This window comes from Eschrichtius robustus, chromosome 9, assembly GCF_028021215.1.
Source record: "Eschrichtius robustus isolate mEscRob2 chromosome 9, mEscRob2.pri, whole genome shotgun sequence".
Classification (NCBI taxonomy): domain Eukaryota; kingdom Metazoa; phylum Chordata; class Mammalia; order Artiodactyla; family Eschrichtiidae; genus Eschrichtius; species Eschrichtius robustus.
Genome location: NC_090832.1, coordinates 119,013,711 through 119,032,161, shown reverse-complemented (window position 1 = coordinate 119,032,161; position 18,451 = coordinate 119,013,711). Strand labels below are relative to the sequence as shown.

Here is an 18,451-nt window from a genome sequence, read left to right as displayed (position 1 = left end):
TATTCAGAGATACGATACTTACCCAAAAAAAGTGAAAAAAAAGTGTATCTTCTACAGCAGCTGGAGGAAATTTAGATGGTAGAAATGCCATTTGAACTGTCCAAGCAATACTCCGAGCATTTCTGCTTCTTAAGTGGCTCTCAGAAGCAGTGTTGATGTTATATGAGATGAACTTGTAGTCTGTTTTTTGTTAAGCAGGCCTAGATATTCCAGAAAACAGTCTGAAATGTTTATCTCTATAAGTTTCTGAAAAAAAATTTCTTTTTTGCAGGGGGTGGAATATTTCTAACACAATTTTTTAAAGAAATAATTTAAACTTCCTCTTTTGTAAAATCAATGGGAGTGTGGGTACTTAATGGAGGTATTGATCCAAATGTTCTTGATTTGTGCTAGAATCCAAGAATATGCATAAAATTAACACTTATTCTCAAAGGAGACAAAAATCTCCTTTGACAGCGGAATGCAGCAACACAAAAAACGACCTGACTCAGAAATCCTTGGCTGGATTTCAGAGATCTGTACTTGGGATGAACGCTAACTGGGTAGCGAGTGACTCATTCCAGGCAGAGGTCGTTTGGCACCATGCAAGCTGCGCAGAGATGCCCGGCGCTTCTGTACAGATCTCTCCTCCCAGTGCAACCCTGACTGGGTCTGGCGTTTCTGTGAGATGAGGAGAGACGGACCGATAAAAAAAATTGAGTGAGGATTGAGGTTTTCCTTTCTTCTGAGTGGAGGAGTTAAGATAGTTTTGCCTCTTTCTTGGAGGGGAGGAGAGAAATCCCTCAGGAGTGAAGCGTCAGTGGCCCTGCCCTGGCTGTCTGGTGTTGCTTAGGAAACAAGGAAGGGAGTTTTCTAACCGGGTGGTTGGCCCCTCCTGCATCTTCTGTGATGCAACACTCCCTGCATCTTACTTTGATCATTCCTGGGCCAGTTAGTCGACATTGACTTTCTGGTAGAAAGGGCTAGTCTTCCTTTTAGACTTCTTTACACTCTTATAAAAGTAAAAGTGAGTATCTTCGTAAAAGGAATCTGCTTTCTTCAGAGAAGACTGGATTGATTCTTAAAATGATTTTATCTATAACTATATAAATGACTGAGTATAGAAATGAAGTATTCAATAAAACGCATAACTTAAATGGAAAACATTTTTTGGCATATTTGTCTTTATATTGAAAGGTTACCTGCAGTTGGGTTAAATCCCTCACCTGTCACTCTTATCAACCTGTCTAGTGTCTTTCCATTTCACTCGGTCATTATTTCACTAATCTGTAATTAATTTCATTTTTACAATAGGGCTTTACTGGAAAAGATGGAGCAATGGGACCTAGGGGCCCCCCTGGGCCACCGGTAAGAATGGAATAGGTGACACTCTTGTCTCCCCACCCTAAACCCCTAGCCCCACTTGCTAGGGAAGAGCCTGGTAACCTGACCTTTGAGGCATGTTCCATCTGTGCTGGGGGGCACACCGTCGAGGGAGCTACTTGTTTTTATTCTCCTTAATCAAAATGGGCTAGAGAAAACAGAGGTGTTAAAATAGAGAATCTTTCTGTTTAATCAAGTTATATTTGAAAAACAACAACAACAAAAATACCCCTCACCAACCAGTTCCTTCCATGCCCACATTAAGTGGTAGGTTTTATGACCTTACTGGTTAACTTCCTGTTCTAGCATTTTAAGAGTCTGTAGCCTATGATATTTGAATATTAAGGACATTAATGACCGAACAGCTTTAAGTCATTCAGAGGAAGTAAGTTTTACCCGAGTAGGTTTTCTAATTAAGATCTTTGGGGAAAATACTGAAGCCAACGATTTTGAAAGAAGCATCTGTACACCTGCATCCAGGTGAGATCACAATGACATTGTTTGAGTTGACGGATGCTCTTCATGGCTTCTGGCTGGATATGAAGACTGGAGAGCATATGTTAAAATAATTTTATTATTTATGTTTAATATATATGTTCTCAAGTAGAGTTGAAAATGTATAATAAACTTTGATTTAAAGTATTTACTACAGAGATTAAAATGTACATAATTGATGAATAAAGGATTGTTTTACAAAAATCTGATGATTCTATTTTAAGGATATTTTAGCTTTAGAACATAATGTATTGACTAGCGATATTATAAATAGTTTACTAAAAATGTTGCTAAAATGTCTTAAAGCTGTGCTAAAAGGAACAGGGAGAAATTCTTATGGTTTTGATGGGATGGAGGGTGCTGATATGATAGAAGAGGAGGCACCCTTTATTTGAATGCACCAAAGAAAAAGTGAGTTTCTAGGCTGAGATACAACTCCCAAGAGACAAGGGGAAACTCCACCACGTGGTGCCCAGTTACCTTCTCAATTTCTTCCCCAGCCAGAGTTCACTCCTGTCTTTTGATGAGTTTTCTGGTTTGGTAATAGAAACAAACTAATAGGAATTGCTTTCTGCAAATTCACTTAGCAGCCAATTTACTAGGATCACAGTCTGTGAATAGTGAAACTGATGAAATATAGTCCATAAAGATTGAATGGGAATTTTCAAGAATTTTTTTCCTCCATGTTATCTTAAAATTTGATTTTGCTCTTCCTTAGTATGTGATTATGTGCTAAAAGCTTTTAAAACCAGCCATGCTTTGTTAGTTTACTTTAGATGAAATTCTTCTTTAATGGTAAGCTTCCCTGTGTTGTAGGGAAGCCCAGGCTCTCCAGGAGTCACAGGACCGAGTGGGAAACCAGGAAAACCCGGAGACCACGGCAGACCAGTAAGTGGACGGCTTGCATGCCTAGTGATTCCACTGTGGCCATGAATGAGGAGACGGCAAGGCTGTGGCATGTTTATGTTATCTCTGCTGTAATGTGTGTGAAGCATTTGTTGCAGCTATGCTAAACCCATGGATTTAACTTGGTACTAGTTCTAAAAATTTTCTCTCTAAGTTATAACATTCTGGGATGAAAATCGTGGTCATAGGGTTTCTTTAAAAGGAGAATGGGATTATGAGCCAAGACACATATTTCTGCACTAAATAAACACTCAGAGCTGGGTCAGCAAAATCATTCTTTTTATTTAGGAGCGGTATGCAGCTTAAGATAGAAAAATACATGATGGTGCATGGCGCCTCCATGGGTGCTTCTGCAGAAGTTAACCCTTTGTCAGTATCCTGTAGCCACACCGCTACAGGCTCTTTTCTCTTGTGCTGAGGTTGCTAGAACATTCGTCCCAGAATTAAAAGGATTTATCTCACCCACCATTATACTTTTTTATACTGCCCTGCTCCAATTTACATCCAGTTTAATTTTCTTTTCATCAAATGTTTTGATTAAAATAATAGTTGAGATGGTATGATGCATATCTTCTATTTTCAAATCAGTATCTCCAAAACTGAATTCATAGTTTCTAAAATATCCAGAAGTATTTGTAATGACTGTTGGGCTCCATATTCTTCGTTACAAGCTCTTCCTTATTTGTATGTGTGAGGAATGAATTTATTTTAAGCAGGTTTTTTTTGTCTGAATAGAATTCTGAAATATAAAAATTTATCTCAAAGATCAACAAGTCCAATTATTAGTAATGACACATCTATCAGGGCTGTTCTCTGAACAGAACTTCTCTCTTCTGAAGTATTGTCCAAAGTTATATAAACCCAAGCTTAAAATTTTTTTTAATGTCAAACTAACTTAGAATCTTTATGTGATATGGCCTGCCTTCTATGTTTACATAAAATTAAGCAAGCAGCATAAAGATGAAAGGACTCCTGATGTACTTCATACTCTGTGTGTACTCTAGCATATGACTTTATTACTTTCTTTTCCTCAATGAATCATGACAGAAACTTCACAAGAGCACTTAAAACTACACAGAACTTGTTAACCCTTTCAGAATTCTATTTCGTTTTACTATGACTGAAAGAGAGTCTAATGTAAGAATATCACTGATGTAATTGATGGCTGAAGTTAGAAACCTGAAAGAAACTTCTACTTCCTTTACTTGAAATGAGAGCTCTAGATACTGGCAATAAAGATGAGTTCTAAATCATATATCCTAGAACAATCTCAGAGTGGCAGTAAATTAAAAAAGAACACATGGGAACAAAGTAGCAGTAAATGTAAAAAAAAAAATTTCCTGAAATTTACAAAAGGCTCCAAACTAAATAATGTTTCCATAAGAGTCCAGTACTTTTAGCAAAGGGCAGTCAAACTCCAGTTTTTCTTATGACTATAATTTGGTAACATTTATTTGGACCTTATCTACCCCCTTTTCCCCCTTTATCTTCCTCATCCTTCTAAGGTAGCAAATTACCTCTCCTTTTCTTCTCTTTTCTGTCTTACCTTTAGTTTCTAAAACCAAAACTAGTAGATGGGAGTATAAAGGTCTTAGCAGAGAGCTTAGCTCAGTCACTGTTAGCTTATGTCATTAGCTCTTGGAACCAGTGGTGTCTTCTTGCTAACTTGTGACACCTGATGTTGTGTAGTGGATGTTTCCAGGAACTGCTGCTGGAATATTTTTATTCATTTACTCAACACGCATTTGTTTGGTGCCTAAATGTGCTCGTCGGTGTTTTAAGGTCTGGGGATATAAACGTAAACAAGACAAAGTCCTTGCCCTCATGGAGATTCTAGTGGAGGATATAGACCCCAAAATGTAAATAAACAATATGGTTTCTGGTGATGATGAGTGATAACAAAGAAAAGAAACACAGAGTAAGGGGTTAGGGGGTAACTGTGGTGGTGGAAGGGGGCTATTTCAGATACAGCAGTCAGGGAGCCCGTCTGAGGAGGTGGAATGAAACAAGGGAGCAGCAGTGGGAACAGCATGAACAAAGGCCGAGGGAGGGTGAAGGTGGCACGTGGAAGGAACAGCAGAGAGGCCCGGGCGCCGCAAGTAAAGGGAGTGAGGGGAGAGGGATGGAAGATGAGGTCAGCTAGCTGGGCAGAGGTGAGCGTGTGGACCCCCCAGCCCATGGTGAGGATCTCTTATCTTATTCTTAGTGTGATGGGAAGCCCTTGGAGCCAAAGAGTGACACGGGCCAATTTTCTTTTTAAAAATATCAGTCTGGTTTCTCTGTGGAGAACAGACTCAAAAGGGGCCAAACGGGATGCAGGAGGACCAGTTAGGAGGATATTGGAGCCGTTCAGGCAAGAGTCTTAGGGACGGTAAGAGGCAGTTTGGTTTGGGATGTTATCTGACCATCAGATTTGTCAACGGTTTGGGTGTTCCTTTCAGCTGGCAGCCTGGAGATATATTGAAAGACAAAAACTTCTTGCCCTAGAAGGAAGACTTGTTCCAAGATCCTCTCATGGCCAGTGAGAGGCCTCACAGAATAGGGACAAATGTTCTGTGGTTGCGTTTGGATGTGGGAACCACCATTTGGATTGAGCCCTTTAATAAGGGAGGCACGTGGTTCCTTTCATGCCCAGTGCACAAAAAATCACTGGAAGAGGTTACAGATATATATTTAGTTAGGGAATTGACAGAAAGCTCTTACTAGAACAGGTTCTTATGGGTTCTAACTGAACCAAGATTAACCTCATGCACAACCTAAAATAACCACCTGAGCTCCCCAGCCATGGTGATGTAAAGGAAAGTAGAATGGTAGCAAGGGCCATTGTACATGTGTTTCAGTTCCAGACCTATATTGCAAATGGCATCATAAAATGTACGCACAGTGCATAACTTCTAAATTGGTGATCATAAAATTCACATCTCAGCACTATATTGGAGGACACGTGCTTCTGAGAGAGGGAGAGAGAGAGACAGGGAGACAGATTAGATTCCTTTTGACAGACAAGCAAAATGTGAGTAACATGGATGTAAATGTGATGTGTCATTTTGCTAATTTGTTAGAAAGCAGACCTTGCCCTCTTTCATCATCCTGTCCATTCATGAGTCATTTTAGACCATGTTTGTCAGTTTCTAATATCTGAAATTCCTATATTTCAGGGTCCATCGGGATTGAAAGGAGAGAAAGGTGATAGAGTATGTATTTCTTAAAATCTGACTTAACAAATTTATATCGTGTGTTAAACATTGAACTCTGAAACTATGGAAATAATATGCTGATCCTACCTATTGATTTAATTAACTAGGGAGACATTGCTTCCCAGAACATGATGCGAGCAGTTGCAAGACAAGTCTGTGAACAACTGATAAGTGGTAAAATTTCTTTTCCTTTTAATGTATGAGTGTGTGTGTGTGTTTTTTTTTTAGTTAATTGCAGGAAAATGCAGTTTATGTCATAAACTTTCAAAGATATATGTTTCTATTTCATTTTCGTGAGCTCTTATTTTTATACATTGTCAGTTTTGTATCCTGTTAGATAAAGCCAATGATATTTTGATGACTATCATTAAGATAAAACAATAACCCAAGGTAAAATAATAGCCTGTTATCGTTACATTCAGTCTGATACAAAATTGTATTTTAAAAGGGCCTTTCAGTTTCAGTATTAGGATTTTTAGTGATCTTCACCTCATTGTACACTGAAGCAGCAAACATTGGCTCTTTTAAGTTATGACCTTTGAGTTTTCCTGGAGGACCACTGAGATTAATTTGATCCTAGAAAGTCCCTGTTGATGGGGAACTTTTTCTTGCCTCATTATTTTGCACAGACTCTTTCTCCTTATTCCATGAGACCTATTAAGTGACAAGGCTCAGTGCCTGCAAACTGAGTGTGGCCTCAAACGCAGGGCCCCCCCTTTTCAGAAACCTTAGTCCAGGTGTCTCCCAGTGTGGTCCTGAGGGGCACCTGCGTTACACTCACCTATGCTGCGTGCGAGAAATAAGACTCCTGGGCCACGCCCTAAACCTGGTCACTCACCGTCTTTGGAGATGAGGCCCAGAAATTTGTAGTTTTCAATGTATCCCACAGGTGATTCCAGTTTACACGAAAGCCTCATTATCACTGCCATAGGCACACACACGAAAATGCTATAATTCATTAATTTAAAAAAGGTTCTCTTTTGAGTGACATCATTGGGCAAACCTCGGGGCTTTATATCAGAGCCCTGTTAAACTTTCACAACTCCTTGATGTTTATAGTAATGCTGTTGGCTTACTGGTCAGTATTTTGTGGAGACGGTTGTTTAACAGGGATCATTTTGTCCAGGATGACTGGAGTGTTTTATTTCAGTTTTAGGATTCTAATTAGAATGTTTGCTGGAGGGTGCAGGAACAGAGGTGGATTTCACCAGACACTAAGAGAAAACCATTTCATCCTCTCATCCCTCCCTTGTTGGGTTTCTTACTAATAAGTCTTACTTATTTTTTTAGGTCAGATGAGTAGATTCAATCAGATGCTGAATCAGATTCCAAACGACTACCACTCTAGTCGCAACCAACCAGGCCCACCGGGTCCTCCAGGGCCCCCTGGCAGCGCGGGAGCCAGAGGAGAACCAGGACCTGGGGGGCGGCCAGGCTTCCCGGGCACACCAGGGATGCAGGGACCCCCGGGTGAACGAGGTAGGCATTCCTGACTGCTGCATAGGGATAAAGGAAGGAATCTGCAAGTGTAGGAGCCAGGTCCGGTTGAAAAGCATGTAGAAGACTGGACTTAGCAAACTACACTGGTCTTGTTTGGACAGCCCCAGAAGAGCCGTGCATCTGTGAACCTGTCTTTCTTTCTAGGCAGCTGCGGGCTGTAGAGATCCCTGTCTTAGAAAACAGGAAGATTTTGTCATGAGCTCTCAGTAAAGACAATGCTATTTTCTGATTGTTGTTGTCGTTAATGGGAAAAACTGTATCCTGGCAAAGTGAATCAGGCATAAAATCTTATTAATTGTTTTGACTGGCAAGAGCTGGGCAGCAACTGAATGTAAGCAGCCCTAAGATTTTAGATCTAAATTCTTCTGGTTCCTTTATTCAGGGCCTGGAAACTGGTCTTATGTGTTTATTTGGCTTTAATTTCATGGTAGATAAGTGTAACAGAAGGAAAAGAAGAAAAACAGGATTATCTGATTCCAGATGTTTCAGGATGCTGGGTACTCACTTTTGTCAAAGTGATGGTTAACATTCTGTGGAAATCTTAGATATGTCTATAATTCTGATTATTTAGATGCGGTACTGATAGGGCTACTAAAGATAAGATACCTTTAAGATGTCTTCAGTGAGTTGTTAACTATTTATTCAAGATTTCTGTTCTTAATTGCTGTTTCTAAAATAATATATTAGATGTGTTTGTTTTCTTCAAATAATTTTTCCCCTGACTTGTAGCCAGATTTGTTTCTTGGCCATGAATCTGGAATTACACAAATGTCTAGAAAGAATTTGGCTTAAAGAGTGGACTTCTGTGAAAAATTGGGTTCTGCTTTCACTAAGGGAAATGAATTACTTGAATCAAGTACTATCAGTTCCGATGAAGACTACATATTTCCGGATAATTTTCCCTCTGTGTTTTCCCATTTTGTGCTTGCTTAGGTTTGCCGGGAGAGAAAGGCGAAAGGGGTATTGGATCTCCAGGACCTCGAGGGCTGCCTGGCCCCTCAGGTAGGTTTGCTAGTACATCAAACAAGTGAACATGTCATTACTGAGAGAGCATACGACCCCACGAGATGCACAAACTCATCCTGTTAGCTTCAGGCATACTGACCATCACGGAATATATTTTAGCAAGAAGTCCCACTTGTATAACCTCCTCATTTTTATGTTCTCTTTGTTCAAAAAATGTTTCAGCGCGTTCTATTTAAGCATTCACTCTAACTTTAATATATGAGGGTTTGAGTTTTAGTGACACAGAGGGCTGTTGTTTTCCTTTTATGGGATTCCTATTTGTTTTGTTTGGCCTCATAGCCTTTAAGGATGGTGTCATTTCCTGTTCCTTCTGGTATTCTTTAAGATGTCGCTAGTAGACTGAGGAAATATACTCTCATTAGAAATCCTGACACATTGCAAGATTTCATTCACAGTTTCTTTGTTAATGTTTTGGAAGGAAATAATAGTTGTTCTGTGCATTTTGTTTACTAGATTGAAAATGAATTTTTTTCTTCGTTATAAGGTCCGTGAGACCCTTGCAACCATGGTCCGTCCTAGAGGTTAAATCTTTACATTTATGTTAACCATGAGTAAGTGTCACTTGATCCAGAGATAACACTGCTTCACACAGTCTGGAGGCGTGGAGCAGGCATCCCGACTGTCTGCCTTGGCTACCACAGCCATTTCCTGCAGCGAGTCTTATCTCTAAGACAGCGGGAGCAAACCAGAGAACTCATTGATATCTTTAGTTTGGCTCAATTCTTGCTAAGTCAGTTTTCTTTGAATAAAATCATTAACATAGTTGGATTTTTGGCATTAATTCTTGAATCACTGGTAAGAAAGTTCTACACTGGGTCATACTGGTGATTTCTTAAGGAAATATTTTCTTACCATACACTAGTGAATCGTCTAGTCTTGAAGTAGCGGAGGTGCCAAAGTATTGTTGACTGCCTCAGGAGATGTGTTTGACAAGAGGGGAAATATTTGTTTTCAACCCATAATAGGTCCACAAGGAGAATCCAGAACGGGTCCACCAGGGTCCACAGGTTCAAGAGGTCCTCCAGGTCCCCCTGGTCGTCCTGGAAACTCAGGTATCCGAGGCCCCCCAGGTCCTCCTGGATACTGTGACTCTTCCCAGTGTGCCAGCATCCCATACAATGGACAAGGCTATCCAGGTATGTTGTTGCCATTATAGGGGCCCAAATTCACCTGAATTAAAAAACCTTTATGGAAATGAAGTTCCCTAGGACTGAAGGAAAGTTGATTTGAGGATTTCTTCAAGATATCAACTCTTTCAGTTGTATGTTTCGTTATTCTCTCTCAAAAGAATTAATGTTAATTTTATCACATTATTTCACTGTTAGGAGTTGAATAATTATTTCCTCCTCCTTTCTATACTTCTGCACTTACCAAATCACATCATAAACCTCTCTTTATTTCTCTTGGGAGTTCAAAGAATGCTACCAATTGACTGTTTGTTGTTTTTTTTTTTAACCCTAAAGGCTGGGAAGAGGGATTTGTTGAATACAAGAATATATCTAAAAAATTGTTTTGAGACTCTAATGTGTAGGCAGACTATTTGATCACATGGTGCAGACAACTGAAAATATTTCACTATTTCACATTGTCCGTGGAATTAATATTTATAAACTCTGGGACTTAATGTTTTTAGAGTCAGTCATGAAATCCTAGGACTTGACAATTACAGGAGGCAGAAGTCTCTTAAGCCTGATTTTGGGGACTGTGGGGATAAAGGCGATATGCTGATCTGAAAATAAATATATTAATGCTGTGGGCAGCGGTCAGCGGTGACCTTTTCATCAGCACACCCTCAAGCATCTTGCAAGTTTTAAAAATGATACTGCTGTTTGATATGGTTGGCTACTAGCAAGTAGTGCATGAGTAGTTGAATATCTAAATATCTATATATCTATATATTTATGTGCATACTTACATATGACCAAAAAGTAATCATGAATTGTCAGTTTCTCAAGCAACCCATTCACAAAATTACAATTTCACTCTTTATAAAAGGAATTTGAATTACCTCTGCCTTCCGGTATGTGTGAATAACTTGAAATATATGGATATATACATATATACTTTAACCATTACATACTTAGATGAATGTGTATAGATGTTTTTTTTTGCATAGTAATTCAACTTTTAAAAACTATCATCTTTGACCTGTTTCAGGTTCCGGCTAACAAATTTTCTAAGTCGCCAGTGCTGCTTACAGTTTGAATACATGAAAATCCTGTTTCTGAGATGTTTGCGCACGTGCTTATTAGGAAATGAGTCTGTATGGAAATCTCACCACAGATGTGGTTAATGAACCGGGTGGACATCATAACGGAGGGTGGAGACTCTTTATTACTAACTTGAATGAGACAAAAGCAGTGGTGTTAGTTTATAAGCCTGATGCATTTCAGTAATAATGTAGAAAAATATTATTTAAAAAAAAAAGTTCAAACACACAGCTCATGAGGGGCCTCAGCTTTGAAAGAGGCGCATAATAAAACTACTAACCGCAGAGATGATGCCATTTTGAGAAAAACAATTAACCTGGTTAAAGAGAAATATCCTATGTAAATAATAAACTAATTATGGCTTGTAAATGATTTGTATGTGATCCTGTCCACTAAAATCACTTAACAGTCCTGTGCAATCAGCTTCTGCCTGCTGCTTGCTCTCTGCCGGAATAACACCAAACAGAATCTCCTCATCTCTAGCTTGTTAGCGATGTGTCTGATTCAGGGCCTGTGTCTTACTATGATTACCTTTTGTACCTGTACTTTCATTTGGACTTTGTAATTGCAATTTTCAAACCACAGTTTGAGAGTCACTTCTCCTCTTCCTGTTTCGCTGTAGTCACTGGTGGTCCTCACCCACCGGCTGTAACTCAGGCCGTGGGGGAGAGAGCCACAGAAAATGTCATGTACTGTATATTACCTGGTGATAGTTGATTTTCACCTCCAGAGTTCAGTTTCTAGGAGCCAATGTAACTTCCCCTCACCTCCTCATCTTTCCAAATGGTTCTTTGAACTGAGGAGTTTGAAGTCACGAACAGTCACTTGGGGGATTTGCAAATATCCTACCTAGGTTGGTTTACAGTCCTCCTTGGCCCAGTCTCTGAGCCTTCCCAGGTATTTGTGCAATGATTGTACTTACTGCTGGATCTTTGAAGGTTAAAAACGAGTGCCATTTCATTATTGATCACCAAATTCTCTCTGCAAATGGAAGCAATCAGAACATTGTAATTTATCTATTTATAGTTATGAGATTAAGACTGGAGTGCCATCCCCTCGGGTGATGATTTAGCTTTTGCTGTGTGTGTGTGTGTGTGTGTGTGTGTGTGTGTATGTGTGTGTGTGTGCCTTCCAAATCATGCCATAACTGTAATGTTGAATCGGACAGAGCCCTACGTGCCCGAGGGCGGGGCCTACCTGCCTGAGCGCGAGCCCTTCATCGTGCCGGTGGAGCCCGAGCGGACGGCGGACGAGTACGAGGACTATGGCGCCGACGAGCCCGCCGAGGAGCGCCCTCCGCATGCGCGCCGGCGGCGCGCCCTGCTCCGCGGCCCCCGGCAGTGAACCTGACACCGCGCGCGCGCGCGCGCGCGCGCGCGCAGCACGGCCAGGCTGGGGGCGGGGTGGGAGGTGTTGGGATTCTCATTTCCAGGTCAGACGGAGCGGTGCACGTGTTATCTGTCACGTTTCTTCCGGCGTTGCTTCATCCGAGAGTACCCTTTCTGGCTGTAGAGAGCCTTGTTTCTGCAGGAAGCCTAGCTCGCCGCACGCAGTCTGTAGAAGTCTTTGCCTTTGCCCTTGAAGCGCTTGCAAAATACTTTGTTCACAAAAGCTGCAGGGAGAGAAGGCGCCTTGTGCCTTTAGGTAGCACAGCGGGAAGCCTCAGTGAAACTCTTAGGTTAAGCAGTAAGTCCTGGAACCCAGAACGACTGTGTATTTCGAGAGGGCAGTTTATCTCTTCCAATGCTTATTTGCAGTTCAATTACATCCCGATCCAAGCAGTTCGCCTACTAAAACCAAAAAAGAGGGAAAAGTCAACTCTGTTGCAACTATTTATCTTCCTCTTCTATCTTCTGTTATACATTAGGGCATAGTATGCTCTTATACATCTCCTTTAACAACCGCAAACCTTAAGCCATGTAGCTGAAATTATTGTATCAACTGGATACAGTTCCATATTGCCTTAAACCTCCTTGTTTTAGACACGCTAACATTTATACCAAATTGCAGATTATTCTGCAGAGATGGAATTGCATGTTTGTGTTGTACATTTAGTATGAACTTTTTTTTCCTCCCAGAACATAATGTTTCTTAGTTATCAAAAGCAGTTGGAAAATGTTTGCAAGACTATGCACATAGAATTGCTGCTTTTATATTTTAACTGCAGATTGTGAATTTCACTGCCTTATATTATTTATTTCTGAAACAAAAGAGGCATTTTTCAATAAAACTACTGAAAATTTGACATGGTATGTTTTTTCTTTAATGGCCTTTTGGACTGTCCAGGCGGTTGTTAAAACAAACAAGTTCATATCCTTGGATACAGTTACAAATCTTGCTAATACTATTAAATTATGCTAAATAACTTTAGATTTTTAATGATGTGGTGAAGTCATAGAAGGAGAGTAGTGAGAGAGCCTTAAAAAGCCCAGCAGATTCCAAAGGCTTTATTAGGAATGTAGAGGAAGTGCGGGTTGGTGGAAAAACAACTAAGTATCCTAGGAGACCCCAAACAACCAAACAACCTTTAGCAAGCCACAAGATTTCATATGCATTCAGTCAATTTCCTATACCATACTTTACCCAGTAGCATGTTTAACTGCAAAAAGGATAATCCTTAATGGAAATGTTTACATTTAGTGATAACCTTCTTTTTTTTTTTACTTTTATGAATACAATAACATCATTTTAAATATCAAAGAAAACAATGTAAATGTTTGTTTGAAAGAACTGACATCAATTGAAGAGAGAAGTACTGAAAGAACATTTTCCAGAGCAAAACATCTTGAGTTAAATACTTCCTGGAGACCCCGATCAAAAGGACTAGATAATAAATGTATTGTGATCAAGAGGTTTTAAGCAGATTGCCAAATTCATAGCATTCGTCTGTAATTTCTGATACATACATTTTAAAGTTGAAGGAGACCACTGAGATCATCCCAGTCTAATTCTTTGCTTCCTGTTAGGAAGAAACAGACTCGGCTAATCAGTATCAGAGCAAGACTAAGACTCTAGGCCTTGTGCTTCTCACCTGGTTTTATCATCAAATACTCTCCTCTCTCTTCCTGGGAGCCCTTACTTTCTGGGCAGGATCTTTCATCTTTCAAGGTTCTATGAATTTATCTTCATTAATTTCTGATTCATTTGGGTTTCTGATACTCCTTGATAATGAGCCTCTGTCTCAGGGGCCTGAAGATGGGTTCAGTTCCTTGTCACTCACCCAGCTGGGCCCCAGGGCCACATGGATTTGAGGCGCAAAGGAATTCCACCTTCCCTCACCGGCTGGACGTGGGTTCAATTCTTGATGTTGGCGATGCAGATTTGCTACCTTCTGGTCTGTGCTGGGAGAGGGGGGGGGAAGGCGCCAAGGCAGTCCTAAGCACAAATTAATAAATAACTGAGATATATGTTGGGATTTTTACTTTCATAGTATATTTCCTCCTTGATGAAGTTAAAATTATTTCTGTAATCCCTGAGTGCATACTGACAAGTGATAGGGAGAAGATGGCCAGATAGTCTGGGTTTAAAACCCAGTGGTAACCCACACCCCCCCACATCAAACCTGTAGGTGCTGGCTTATTTATTCACACTTCCTTTGAGGGAATACAGAACAACTTGAAACACATTTCCTAGTTCTTTAAATCTGGAAGTATTATAAGAAATTCATTGTAACTTTTATTTGAAGCTAGGGCTCTTATTTTTAAGAAATTAGACAGACATAACTGTGGGAAGAGGTGGTAGCTTCTAATGAGGTCTACAGTGGGAAAGTTTTCAAACTTTAAAAACAGCGCTTACATAGATCCTAATTGCTGAGTATTTTTTTTTATAGAATATTTGTACAATGGGATTAGCAATTTAGCAAGTTGAATAGGTGGCTGCATGTATATTTTCTCATATTTGTGAACATCTGTTTTTGAATCTGTAAAGAATTATGCTGCCTATTCACTTGGTCAAACTTACACTTTATTTTTTCTACAAATCACATCAATGTAATTGTTCTTAAGTATTTATTATTATATCCATTGCACTGTATTTGGCACATAAGATTATTCATCATTTGGGTTTAGTCATAATTACTCTATACTAAAAGGGGGCTTGACTGTACTATCCTCATGGGGTCTGAGTGCCTTATAAAAAGCAGCCAATTATACAAGAACAGCTGTGGTAAATCTTTCATTTTCAAAGGCAATCTTTTAGATGCAAATTAATATTGATCCCTAATTCACCTTATACTTGTGGTTAGAAAATGAATTTAGATGTGAATGTCTAAGTGAACATTTATTAACTTTTTCATCTTAAAACGAGGCTGCTGAAGGCTATAGGGAAAAATCACATGGATTTGCTTTCAGGAAATGACCTGAGTGCTGGTCACTTAAGGATTTTGTCTCCAACTCATCTCTTGCCTGCTTCCATATCAGTATATCCAACTGTATATCCTTCCTTGAAGTCCCGCAGATACTTCAAGATTAACACATGTGATATGTATTAGGATTAGATTCAGCTGTGACTAACAGAAAGTCACAAAATAACAGTGGTTTAAACAAGCAGAAATTTATTTTTCACGTTTACGAAGTCAAAGCCCAGGCCCCTTCTGTTTTTCTGCTATGCTTTTTGTGGCTTCTGTGGCCAAGTTACACTTCTAGACCAAGATGGTTAGTAGACCTCTAGCTATTATGTCCATAGTCCCCTGCCGGAAGGAGGAAGGAGTGAAGAAAAACTCACCCCTCCTTTTAAGGATGCTTCTGGAAGTTGCAAACACAGCTTACAACACCAAACTTACATTACATGCCAAATGCCAATTGCCAGAACTTTGTCACGTGGCTACATGCAGCTATGGGTGTGAAATGCTGTCATTATTTTGGGCGGCCATGTACCAAACTAAAATCAGCTACCTATAACAATATGAGGGGAAATGCATACTGGGCGTCAACTCAAGACTTTAGTCTTTGACACAATGTCCAAATCCGAAGTATCTCCTCTTAGTATCTCCTCTTAAATCTGATTTTCCTCCATTGTCGCCACCAACCACCAGTTCCTGAGGCTAGAAATTTGACAGTCATTGTAAACTCTTTCTTCTTTCACTTCTCACTTCCAATTCAGCAAGTCTAGCTGATTGAGCTCTTACATACATATCTTAATCACCCTGTTGTTACTACTCAATTTTAGACCCTTGGGATTTCTTATCAGGAGTATAATTACAGTCTCTTTTTTGTGCGTGTGTGTGTTTGAGTCATTGACAGTTTATTTATACAAATCAACCATTTATCCAATTTCCTTTTAAATGAAACAGGGAGTTGTTGTGCAGACCCAAAGTAATGCTTAGATAATGTCACACAGGTGATTCCAGCTCCCCTTCTCTGGATTATGACTGTTAAGAAGAGCTCAAGTTAGTAAAGAGAGGAGAAATGCAAGAAATTTACCTTCATTTTTCTTACATTTTGACACAAAAACCTTATACGTTGCTACAAGATAAAGGACTTTGGTTCTATTACATTTATAGTCACATCCAGTTCCAAATAAAAGAAGTTGTTTGGGCCACAAACTAGTGTTTAAGAAGGAGATACTGAGCATCTAATAAGTTTGAGGCAGTTTCTAGCCACAAATCACAGTCTCTCAAGTGGTCCTTTTTCCTATAGCCTTGGAGCCCTCAGAGAAGTCTTTCACACATGCCAGTGTGATTTATCTAAAATGCAAACTTGACCATGTCATGTCCTCTGCTCAACATTCTTCAAGAGGTTTACAGATTTCTCTAACAAATCTTGACTCTGCCAACTCCCTATTCCTCCTTTATCATCAGCCTTTCCACTGGAACATCTGGAATTCCCATTCCATTCTCAACACGCTGCCCCCAAAACCTTAGCCTCTTCAGTGAGCAATCCCAGCACCTCCTGGCTTGACCCTGAAGACACCGCAGAGATGGCTGATACCTCCCAGAGTTGGTGGGTGGGGATGTGTCCTCCTGACTCCTTAACACTGTTTCCAGACCAACAATCCTTCCTTCTATAAAACATCTTTATCATTTGAGGCTCATACCCAACGCCCCATAACTGTCATCTAGTTACTTCACGGTCACTCCACCCCATTCAGTAGGGGCTGGTACAGGGCCAGCAGTGCTTTGATCCACCCCGATATCTTCTGGGTGTCTTAAGCCTCCATGTTGGATGACAAATACGTAATTATCTCAGTTATCGTCTTCTCTTTAAAATCATTTTCTCTCACTTAATCTCAGCTACTCAGTCTCTTGAAGGTCTTGGACTTGTATCACACTGCCACTACTTTGAAATCACTGTCTTTTTTTTTTTTTTATTACTTAATTAATTAATTTATTTTTGGCCACGTTGGGTCCTCGTTGCGGCGCGCGGGCTTTCTCTAGTTGTGGCGAGTGGGGGCTACGCTTCGCTGCCGTGCGCGGGCTTCTCATTGCGGTGGCTTCTCTTGTTGTGGAGCACGGGCTCTAGGCGCACGGGCTTCAGTAGTTGTGGCACATGGGCTCAGCAGTTGTGGCTCGCGGGTTCTAGAGTGCAGGCTCAGTAGTTGTGGCGCACGGGCTTAGTGGCTCCGCGGTATGTGGGATCTTCCCGGACCAGGGCTCAAACCGTGTCCCCTGCGTTGGCAGGCGGATTCTTAACCACTGCACCACCAGGGAAGTCCCGTAATCACTGATTTAGACAGACCAATCTTCTTGGGTTTCCAGCTCACCTACTCAAGTACCCGCACGGCAGCTCTTCCAGCTTCGTCATGACACTCAATGTGATGAAGCTTCTGTGATCTTCCTATCCATCACCTCCTCCTCATCTTCACTCCTTTCCTTGTCTACCTTGGATTTCATGTCTTGGTAACATGCCCAGTTTAATGAACCACCTGAACTCCAAGGAGTACAAAACTAGTTTTATTTTTCTTTAGGCACTGCCTTCAGTTATGCCCTGTTGGATATTCTTTTTCTGTCCCTTCGCATACCTCAGACAGAGCCCATTGCTTTTAGATTATTTCAAGTGTGAATACTCCAGTGCAGTCCAGTGCAATTTAATCCACTTGAAAATGTGAATCTCAAATCTCATTTAGTATTCCTTTTCCTTTCATCCTTAAAGTCAAAACTTAGGACTTGGACTGTAGAGATGGTATGTCAGCTCTTTCACTCCAACTTCTTCAGAATTCAGCTAGGGGATGAGGACTAGAGAAGAAGGAGGTTAAGGTTTTCTCCACTTAATGTGTGCTACTAGAATCCTGTCTTGAATGTCAATGCTCACTGCATGATGTGTACCCAAGTACTACTCCTCTTGTTGGGTACCTGTGTATGTTCTTCAGAGGAGAACCCCCCTGAAGGGGAAGAAGGCCCCCCCCCCCCGAAGGGCCCCATCCACTACCCAGTTATGTCCAGAATGACCTCTCCCAACCCCCAGTCAGCTTTTGTCCCCATGGAATACCTCACGGCTACTTGCTAGTCATGTCCTCTCCCTGAACCTAAAGTCCTGTTAGGGGAGATTCCAGTAAGATGGCCCAAGTCTGGTTACTTTCTAAGTGCCCATTTGACCACAGGAGACTGAAGCATCCTTGTCAAGCCAAATGAAAAATGAAAGTCTGCTCCCACAAATGCGACCTCTCTTTGCCTTGCTGTCTCCCATTCATTTTTCCTCATTCAAGCACGTAGGCATGTAAGTTAGGTCAGCAAGTCTACTGTGTAATACATACCCCTCCACGGAATAATATGCTCTTCTTGAAGACACCCCTCAATCTCTATAAATAGTTTTCCTTAGA

The 18,451-nt window shown here is 40.6% G+C and overlaps 1 protein-coding gene across 4 annotated transcripts in view; it reads left to right on the top strand.

Moving 5' to 3' along the window:
- The window catches only part of COL12A1 (collagen type XII alpha 1 chain), a 116,247-nt gene extending 104,164 nt beyond the window's left edge, over positions 1 to 12,083 (top strand). For 2 of the 4 annotated variants that reach the window (XM_068551626.1, XM_068551625.1), the window contains 8 exons: positions 1,294 to 1,347; positions 2,674 to 2,745; positions 5,922 to 5,957; positions 6,068 to 6,134; positions 7,251 to 7,439; positions 8,394 to 8,462; positions 9,452 to 9,622; positions 11,865 to 12,083. In XM_068551626.1, the coding sequence (XP_068407727.1) occupies positions 1,294 to 1,347; positions 2,674 to 2,745; positions 5,922 to 5,957; positions 6,068 to 6,134; positions 7,251 to 7,439; positions 8,394 to 8,462; positions 9,452 to 9,622; positions 11,865 to 12,040 (834 nt within the window). In that variant the 3' untranslated portion in view covers positions 12,041 to 12,083. Of the gene's footprint in view, positions 1 to 1,293; positions 1,348 to 2,673; positions 2,746 to 5,921; positions 5,958 to 6,067; positions 6,135 to 7,250; positions 7,440 to 8,393; positions 8,463 to 9,451; positions 9,623 to 10,643; positions 11,824 to 11,864 lie in introns of those variants that run through there. The other 2 variants (XM_068551628.1, XM_068551627.1) reach the window with 2 other exon arrangements.
- Positions 12,084 to 18,451: the final 6,368 nt, after the last annotated feature.